Source organism: Ziziphus jujuba, chromosome 11 (assembly GCF_031755915.1).
Source record: "Ziziphus jujuba cultivar Dongzao chromosome 11, ASM3175591v1".
Classification (NCBI taxonomy): domain Eukaryota; kingdom Viridiplantae; phylum Streptophyta; class Magnoliopsida; order Rosales; family Rhamnaceae; genus Ziziphus; species Ziziphus jujuba.
The window spans coordinates 9,193,443-9,203,340 of NC_083389.1; the positions used below are offsets into that span (position 1 = coordinate 9,193,443).

General features: G+C 35.0%; 2 protein-coding genes across 2 annotated transcripts; both read left to right on the top strand.

Moving 5' to 3' along the window:
* Nucleotides 1-2,127: 2,127 nt before the first annotated feature.
* On the top strand, nucleotides 2,128-4,588 carry LOC107432242 (2-Cys peroxiredoxin BAS1, chloroplastic). The gene is given in 7 exon segments (NM_001323886.1): nucleotides 2,128-2,367; nucleotides 2,958-3,032; nucleotides 3,259-3,340; nucleotides 3,423-3,502; nucleotides 3,773-3,898; nucleotides 4,232-4,345; nucleotides 4,472-4,588. Coding segments are annotated over 7 exon segments (834 nt in total).
* A 452-nt stretch (nucleotides 4,589-5,040) lies between these two features.
* LOC107432250 (uncharacterized) lies at nucleotides 5,041-6,537 on the top strand. The gene is made up of 4 exons (XM_016043354.4): nucleotides 5,041-5,720; nucleotides 5,877-5,998; nucleotides 6,107-6,172; nucleotides 6,324-6,537. The coding sequence occupies exons 1-3, from the start codon at nucleotides 5,384-5,386 to the stop codon at nucleotides 6,167-6,169; spliced, it is 522 nt and encodes a 173-aa protein (XP_015898840.1). The 5' UTR covers nucleotides 5,041-5,383; the 3' UTR covers nucleotides 6,170-6,172; nucleotides 6,324-6,537.
* Nucleotides 6,538-9,898: the final 3,361 nt, after the last annotated feature.

The following is a 9,898-nucleotide window of genomic DNA, read 5'->3' on the forward strand; positions in this document are numbered from 1 at the left end:
AGCACAGCGGAAAAAATTAATTTGTTGAGTGGTTTTCCACTTTACACCCCTCCTTTTTTATGTTATTTCAGTTTGGCCCTATATTCCATCTTTGTTTGCCTTTAAATCCTTGCCGTCCTTTTTATCCTCCATTTTTTTTCGTCTTTATCTGTCTTAAAATAATTGAAATCTTTAAATATTAATTTTAGCCCATTTGAAGCATATATCTTGTGTTGATAAATTAAACAATATCATCAAAAAATTTATGTTCTCATAAATCGTGATTTGAATTATACAATAAATATATATATATATACATATATATTTTTTTTTTTGGTTCATTTATCATGGTCCATGGACTAATTATCATGTTATCATTCTAATACTAATCTGGCATGCATGTGGCATGTCAAATCTACGGTTTTATTTATTTTATTTGTTTATTTATTTATTTTACATTCTTTTTGAGTAATCAAGAGCAATAGTTAGTTAAGCCTTGTGCTTAAATATTTATAAACAATATTTTACCTTTTAACAAACATTTCCAGTGTGTGAAGTCAATGGTTTGTACTGACAAATTTCACCCAACAACTTTGGGTGGATAGACCGATGCTAGATTGTTATATTATCAGACAGCCATAAATTATGCTAAAACTGTGCTGGCAAATTGTGTCCCTTTAAAAATATTCATATGGTGAATTCTATGAGGATTGATTAACTATGAAATATTCTAATTTTGCCTCCTTTTTTAGTAAATAATTAATACAAGCACACATGATTGAATCATATTGGAAATACTATGGATTTTTATCAAAAAAAGAAATATTGGAAATACTATGGATGGTGGAGGATATAATTCTAAATTAATATTGGAAATTAATATATCCATGGAAGAAAAAAGAACAAGTGTAGCTCCCAAAAAGGTCATTTACAATAGCTCTCAATTATGCAAAAGAATCGACGCACTATTTCAACGTTGCAAAGCAAAACAATAATAATTAAAAAGTATATACATTAAAAAATAAACACATAAAAGAGCACAAATCGCTCATGGGCAGGCGCCTTGTATCCGTCGTAAACGGCTATACCGCGTGAATAATTTTAAAAACTTATACCAAAAACAAAGTACCATTTTTTATTTTTTTTTGGTTTATATTGAAGATTATAAATAGTTCATGAAATGAAAATTATAAATAGTTCATAGAAATAAAAATAAAAAGGTATTCTGTAGTCTATGTTTAGCTCTGTAAATTGCTAAATGTTTTGCCGCATATTAAATTGATTTATTAGGTAAGGGACCCATTCAAACTAAGTTGATTGTTTCTATTAAAACATTTACTATAATATGACGTACAAACTACAAATTCGATGCAAACGACGTCATTATTCTAATCATTGGACTTCAAAACAAATTTGATTACCAGCAAATATTTCAGTTTAAATTTAAAAGTTTTTTTTTTTTTTTTTTTTTAAAGAAAGAAAAAAAACTCACTTATTGAACATTCCCACTATCGCATCCCATTGCTGTTTCTAACAATCATTCAACCTCACCAAAAGCATTGCTTAATAAAGGTCTAATACAATTTATCCGATCTTACACCTTTCTATTACATAAATTTATATATATATATTTTTAATTATGTTGTTTAATTGGAAACAAGCATTGATATTCTAGTAGGTAAGGAAATAGTGGTTAGTAAAGAACAATTCATAACATAAATTTTCTTTAGCCAACTAAACAGGGCAGAAAGGGGTTCGTTAAGTTGCTTCTCTCCATATTACGTCAACCATAGTTTATGTTTGTAAACAAAAATAAGAAAAAAAAAAAAAAGTAAAAAAAACAGTGCAAAATACTTTGAATTAAACCAAGAAAAATAAAATCCAATAAACCAAAAGGCCCAAATCGACAAGCCCAAAATCAATAAAGAAGAAACTGGATATGCGGTCGGTCCGAAATGTGTGGAGCGGGTAACCAGTTACCAGGTAAATATCAAAGCCATTTGCATAGTCCTCGACAACTCTCGAACTGCTACCACTTATCCTCTTTCCTGGCTTACCCACCCCATTTCTCCACCTTAAACTCCCTACCCCGACTGACTCACCTGCAAGACTGAGCTTCTACTCCGCTCTCTGACTTTTTTTTCCGTAATGGCTTGCTCTGCTGCCTCTACAGCTCTAATCTCCTCCAACCACCGAGCTTTCTCTTCGAAATCCGCACGGTCCATGCCATCCATGGCTTCCATTTCCTCTTCTCTCTCTCCTCAAACCCTAACCATCCCCAAATCCTTCAACGGCCTCCGCAAACCTTTCCACTCTGTGCGCGTTCCCAGATCGATTTCGCTCTCTCGTGGCTCTCATTGCAGAAAGAGATTCGTCGTCAGAGCTTCTGTTAGTGTTTTTTCTTTTTTCTTTTTTTTTTCTCGTCCCTTATTAATGGTATTTATCCTCTTTCTATTGATGAATATTTGTCTTGTTTAAGTTTTACTTGCTGTGGCAAACTATTATGTTGGTTGGGGCTGCTATTTTTTTGTATTTGAAATGGTGTTAAATTTGGAGGGTAACAAAGTTAGCTATCTGATGACAATGCGAATTCTGTAGATAATATTTGTATTATGAGTTTTTAAATCTGGGTCTTGGGTCTGGGTTTTGTATATTATCTTTTAAAGTTGCGAAATAAGTGTAATGCAGAACAAGATTTTTCCTAAGGAACTACATTCTTTTTGTCCCTGAGCAAAAAATGGTTAATTCAACCTTATAATAACTAATTGAAATGTTTTATCGTCACTGAAGCCCACTGGGAAAGTCACATTATCCTATATGTATGATTTTTGATATATCTTTGAACAGGGTTAGTTTTATTTTCCTTTTTACATAAAGTCTACTATTGAATTTATTTATTTTTTTTGTTATTTTACTCGTTTTTGTTAATTTTTATTGTTATGACTTGTGATGCTTATTTTATTTTTTAAACTGCGCAGAGTGAACTTCCACTTGTTGGAAATGTGGCTCCTGATTTTGAGGCGGAGGCGGTTTTCGATCAGGAATTTATCAAGGTATTTTTTGAGCAAGAATGTTGTAAATCCAACCTAATTAGGGTTTTATTAAATAACTATGTCATTGTTCGTATAACATACTCCTCAAGGAAATGGATGGGTTGGAAATGGATGGGTTGGAAATGGATGGGTTCCTAAATACATTCTTTTAACCATCAACCATGGCATTTTGGAGTTATTATAATTCATTGTACATATGTCTTATTATTATTAATTTTTCATTCAGGTCAAACTCTCTGAATATATTGGGAAGAAGTACGTGATTCTTTTTTTCTATCCGTTGGACTTCACGTTTGTCTGTCCTACAGGTTTGTTTTAACTGCAGACAATTCTAAATTTAAGATTAAATTATGTTGCATATCTAACAATTTTCTTTCCTTCATTTTGCAGAGATTACTGCTTTCAGCGATCGCTATGAGGAATTCCAGTCACTAAATACAGAAATATTAGGTGTTTCAATTGACAGTGTGGTATGTTGTTTCCTTCCCTAAACTTGAAGATTGCAATGCAAGTAGTATTAACTTTTTTCTTTATGAATGATGATTCATGAACGCAACTAATTAGCTGATCTTTCAATAAGTGATGACTATCTTTTAGTGTTTATGGGATGCGAAAAATGCGCATTCAACTTTTTCATATATATATATATATTATTTTGTTGTGTAACAGGCTAATAACTTTGAAAATGCTATTAGATTATCGAATATGGATTTATTGTGGCCTATTTTCAACTTTTGTAGTTTTCGCACCTTGCATGGGTCCAAACAGATAGAAAGTCTGGTGGTCTTGGTGATCTAAAGTATCCATTGATATCTGATGTTACCAAACAAATTTCAAAGTCTTTTGGTGTGCTGATACCTGATCAGGTATGTATTCTCGTCATGGATGAATGTCTTATTTTTACATAACAGCATAATTGGATCTAATCATCATTCTATTGTTATTTGATGTGTTGGTATACTCCTAAGTTTGGATAGTTATTTGACAGTTCTTTTTTGTTAAATCCTTAATATTATTCTGTATTCAGTTAAGTCTGACAAGTATAACTAACTTGTACTAAATTCTCAAAAACTTGTTTTTTTTATGCGATATCCATGTGATGTACATTTTTCTATATTAATAGAAATCAACACAGTGGATACACTCTTGGTGCCTATATTATTTATGCATAACTTGTAGTTTGGTTTTTGATGTATTAGGGAATTGCACTGAGAGGACTCTTCATTATTGATAAGGAAGGTGTTATTCAGCACTCCACCATTAACAATCTTGCCATTGGCAGGAGTGTCGATGAGACTAAGAGAACGCTTCAGGTATATATATATATATATATATATATTCACCCAAAAAGGGAATATGGAGGATTGCAATTTATCATGCACTTGGTGGTGTTATTTTCTTCATTCAGCTTACAACCTCTTAATTGGTTGGTTTTGCAGGCCTTGCAATATGTGCAGGAGAACCCTGATGAAGTTTGCCCTGCTGGGTGGAAGCCAGGAGAGAAGTCCATGAAGCCAGATCCCAAGCTCAGCAAGGAGTACTTTGCAGCAATATAGATTAATCTTGTATTGAAATGTTGGCCCTTTGTCATTTGTCAGTGAGGGAGGTGTAGATGAGTTTTGTTTGTGTAATGTCTTTTATTTTAAAGTGAATTTTGAGAAGCAGTTTGTCGGGAAATAAATGGGTCTCATAAGACTTGCCCAGTTTTTTTCTGTGTTCAAATCTGGCAGTCTTATTATTAATTCCTCTCCCAACTTCCCCTTCTCTTATCATATTTGTGTTTAGATGAATATATGTTCCTATTGTGTTGAATAAGATATAGCATCAATGGTTTGTTTCGGTAAGGCAGGAACTTCTTATGCCACCATGAGAACAAGTTTGACATATCCTTCTTTTTCTAACAATGCTAATTTTTTAGATGCTAAGTCTTATACAAAACTATCAGAGAGTTTGGGTAAGTGGTACATCAAATAACACATTCCATTAATCTGATTACATAAAAAACACAGCACATAGACATTCTTAGTTGCTTACTTCTGAACTTGCACGAACAAGCATTTCCAATTTATGTGAAACTAAAATAACTTTGAAATTTTCAAGCAGAAAAGTCGAAGGAAAGAAAACTTTTAGAATTGTATCTGACAAGTTTGTGGATGAGTTTACGGACTGACAATGTTGGCCATTTTATTTTTTATTTTTTTCCTGGTCATGTTGGCTTCGAATCCGTGATTGGTTTGAAACCAAGTTCCAGAGGACAACGGATTGTGTCCGTTAAAACAGGTGGGGTGTCTTTTTATCCATACAGCCTAAAAGTAGGTCACACTTAACAGTAGAAGGAAGATTTTGATTGGATGGAGGGAGGGAGGATATGGGCAGAGCGATGTTTCTATTACCACCACCACCATCGATTCAATCACATATCAACACCATCGGCACTCCCTTGGGTAGCTCTTCCAACCTTGAAATCATTATCAGTTTCAGTGGACCAACAAAGACTGAGGAGGCTCTATACCAGAATCGCAGCGTTGAGAACGACGAGCCGTAGGAGACTATCGACCATATCAGCATCAGCAGCATTTTCTTCTGGTCCAGAACCACTCGATCTAACCGAGGACAACATCAGGCAGGTTCTGGCCGATGCTCGAGTGGAGCTTGGACAGCTTTTTGATGATTCTGTTGGCATTACAGGTGAAGCTTAAGCTGATTATCGCATATTTATTTATTTAATTATTTAGTTTTTGTTGGGCCTTTTTTCTTTTTCTTTTTTTTCTTTTTTTCTTGAAATTGTAATTTAATTTTATCTGGGTTTTGTAATTAAGGGATAAGAGAATCATGGTTTTTCAGGACAAGTTGAACTTGCTGAATTGGACGGACCCTTTGTGAAGATTAGTCTCAAAGGTCGATTTTGGCACAAGCGTAGCACGGTTGTAGCCAGGCTCGGAAATTATCTCAAGCAGAGGATCCCTGTGTGCCCCCTTTTGTTTTTTTAAGTTTTAACACGTTGTTATATCTTTGTTTCATATTTGGTACGTATTGTTAATTTGCTAATACCATCTGGTTGTGTTTGTGTTAAGGAAATCTTGGAGGTAGATATAGAAGATGAGAAACAATTGGATGATAGTCCGGAAAACTTCTAAGAGGTAAAGTTACTCCCACCGGCTAACTATAATCTAATGTAATTCTTCTTCAAATTTCCAGCTAATATCTATATACCTTTTTTGTTACCTTTTGAATGGTTGAGTAGACGTTGAAAATTTCTTTACTTTGTATGCTTTCCCTTAAACAAAATAGCACTTCAATTCACAAGGCAGATCAAAGGGGTGCGGCACTCTGAAAGGACCTACTTTTGATTCTAGTGTAGGCAGCTAATCAATCTCACCCGCGAAAGGATGAACTACCGAACATAAAATTTGGTATCCAACTTCATTTCCAAATCAAATCACTATTGTAGATATTGAATGTGGACAAGAATCCAAGTTTTCAATGAGATTGAAAGTTTAAACAATCTTTGTCTGTTGTATTTGCTTTCTTTACTCCGAATATCCATGAATATCCCTATGAATTTAATGGCAGTTTCCAACTGCGTGAACTGTTTTGTGCTAGCTGAGAAAACTATTCCGTGGATCGACTAGAATAATTCATGTTACCTGTTCAGATTATTATTTAATTGAAATGGCTAGCAAACTTATAATTCATTTCAGAACTACTCTGCATTGGCGCGCCTAGATTGGATCGAACTACTTTTTATCCTTCAAAAGATGATGATGATGATTTTAGTTCTTTGTTTCTAATGAATAATAAGGATATCATGGGTGAAGATGGGTTATGCGTGCAGTCACAAAAACATAGCAAGAATTCGGACAAATTTTCATGGTCGTATCAAACTGGCAAAGAAACTCGGATAATGAAAGATTATTAGTAGTGTTGCTGGGCTGGCCGAAGCGAGATCCGATCTAAAACCAATTTTCCTATATCTTCTGACACTACTCGTTAAGAGTGTCGGCCCACTCTGCCTAAGAGTAACTTTCCAAGTCCAACTAAGGTCTGATTCCCAGATCTAAAATCAATTTCTTTCTATCTTCTGTCGTTGAGATTGTCTGGCCCACTCTGTCTAAGAGTGCTTTTCCAAGTCCAACTAAGGTTTGAATTCAAAAATCAATTGTTAAGGACTAGAGCAGTTTGTTTGTTTGTTTGTATTTTTTTTTTTTTTTTTTTTTTTGGTTTGTGGATAGAGTAGAGCAGTTTGTTAGACATAGTTTGATATGCATAATAAATCAATATCTTTAACTGTTTAAACGAGAAACAGCGGTAATCTAATATGGTATCAAAGTTCAAAATTTTTAAAATTTAAATTCAAATCCTACCACCATCACATCATCTGAGCTTCATGAGAGAAAATTCTATGATTCTACCTTACAGCAAAAATCCTTTTCCTATTTAAATTCTGCGTCTGAGCTTCATGAGAGAAAATTCTTAGATTCTCTCGTTTTTTATCCTTACTCAATATCTAGTTTACCAGGTCAAGAAACAGGAATTATATTCAGTTAGAATGGAGCACTCGTGGTTCTTTGGATCTAGAAGCTATATAGGTATTCTATCCGGTTACCCTGTAGTGATTCAGAATGTAAATCGGTTTTAACCTGTGCACATCCCTACACCCTTCTGACATGGGAAACAAGAAATAGTACATTTTTATAATTTCATTTTTTTTTTAAGTGTATTTTTCAAGTTGACAATGTGGTAGAATTAAAGGCCATCTTATGTAATAAATTAACAATTTATTGATATGTCTTAATAGCTAGCTTTCTGAAAGATTTTAAAAGTTGACCCTAGTTGAAAAAATGAAGACTATGATGAGACCAAATATACCTCCCATTAAAAAAAAAATAGAAAAAAAAGCTCTTAATTTGAATAAACCCTCCAAAGGTGTTAAAAATCTATATGTTCTTTAGCATTTTTGTTCATGCTGAGAAAATTGGGCAGAAAAATCTGTCGGGAAACTTGTGGTATTTGTGATTAGCAATTGGGCACCTAATCGTTTTTATATATTAAAGATAGAGAAAACGTCAAAATTCAATGGTTAGGCTGCCAAAACTAGCCATAGGTATATATAATGGAATGAGAACCCACTCTTCTTGATTTAATCGGAACTCGAACTCACCAAAGACGAATATTGAAGATAGAAGAACGAAGGAGAAACTGAAACTGTGCCAAGACATGGAAAATTCCAGTTAAGATTGCATACGAATTGAATCTTAAACAAAGCAAATATTGCAAGTTGTTGACTTTTAAGTCGAATTGTTACTCTTTATTGACAAAGATGTTACTAACAAAATAGATGATCTAATTTTGGCTTCGTGGCCGGTTTTGTTGTGGTTCTCCGACCACTTTAGAGAAGAAATATGAGAAGAAAAATAAAAAGAATTCTATTACTCTCTTGGAATAGAATACAAAAATACAAAAACTTCTCTCTAGGATTCTCACGTGGAACCTCTCTCTACACTCTCAAATTCTCTCTGGAATTGCTCACTCTTCTCTCAAGCTCTCTCTGGAACTTAAACACTCTCTCTCTCGGAGTTTTCTCTCAATATTCCTCACTTGGGATAATATTGAGCTTGCTCTCTTGGCTTGGCTTGCATACAACGGGATGGAGCCTATTTATAGGCTTACAAGGTCGGTTGCATGGCCACAATCTTCAACAGCCTCTGACAGTAGCCCACAATTGTTGAACAATCCATTTTCGGTGCAGCAATGGTCATTGTCATAAATGGTGGCTGTCGGTGCAGTGGTGTCAAAAATGGTGGCTGTGCAATCTTCACACTGTCGGTGCAGTGGTGGTGCGGCTGGACTTCACAATTCTCCCCCTCCAGCAGCATTTAAAACTGATGGTCATCTGCCATCTTTTCCAGCTATGTCTCTGCATAGCTTCAGCTTCTCTTGAGCAACAACTTTTGTTAGCATATCTGCTGGATTCTCTTTTGTGTGGATCTTCATCAGTTTCAGCAACTGTTGATCTATTACTTCGCGTATCCAATAATAGCGGATGTCAATGTGCTTTGTACGGGAATGATACATTGAGTTTTTGCTCAAATCCATGGCACTTTGGTTATCACAATGTATCTTGTAGTCTTCTTGCTTGATGCCCAATTCTGTGAGAAAACGCTTTAACCACAACATTTCCTTACCCGCTTCCGCTGCGGCAATGTACTCTGCTTCAGTAGTGGATAAAGCAACACACTTCTACAATCTTAACTGCCATGACACAGCTCCCCCTGCAAAAGTATAGAGATAACCTGATGTAGACTTTCTATTATCAGGGTCTCCGGCCATATCTGCATCTGTATAGCCTTCTAAGATTGGATCACCTCCCCCGTAGCTCAAGCACAGCTTCGATGTACCTTTAAGATACCTGAGAATCCATTTGACTGCTTCCCAGTGTTTCTTTCCAGGATTTGAAAGAAATCTGCTCACAACACCTACTGCATGAGCAATATCTGGTCTGGTACACACCATTGCATACATCAGACTTCCTACCGCTGAAGAATATGGTACTGAAGCCATCTCCTCTATCTCTTCTTTGGATGAGGGGCACAATCTCTTACTCAACTTGAAATGATTTGCAAGTGGAATGCTGACCGGTTTGGCTTTATCCATGTTGAATCTCTTTATCACCCGTTCAACATACTTCTCTTGAGATAGCCATAACCTTCTATTCTTCCTGTCTCGGATTATTTGCATTCCCAAAATTTGTTGAGCTGGTCCTAAGTCTTTCATATCAAAGGACTTAGACAATTCTTTCTTCAGCTGACTAATCTTCATTGCATCTTGTCCAGCGATCAACATGTCGTCCACATATAGCAAAAGTG

Excerpts from the sequence above, each read along its gene's own strand:
- LOC107432250 (XM_016043354.4), top strand. The coding sequence starts at position 5,384 with ATGGAGGGAGGGAGGATATGGGCAGAGCGATGTTTCTATTACCACCAC. Across the intron at positions 5,721-5,876 it reads TGATTCTGTTGGCATTACAG|GACAAGTTGAACTTGCTGAA; the intron begins GTGAAGCTTAAG and ends ATGGTTTTTCAG. Across the intron at positions 5,999-6,106 it reads ATCTCAAGCAGAGGATCCCT|GAAATCTTGGAGGTAGATAT; the intron begins GTGTGCCCCCTT and ends GTTTGTGTTAAG.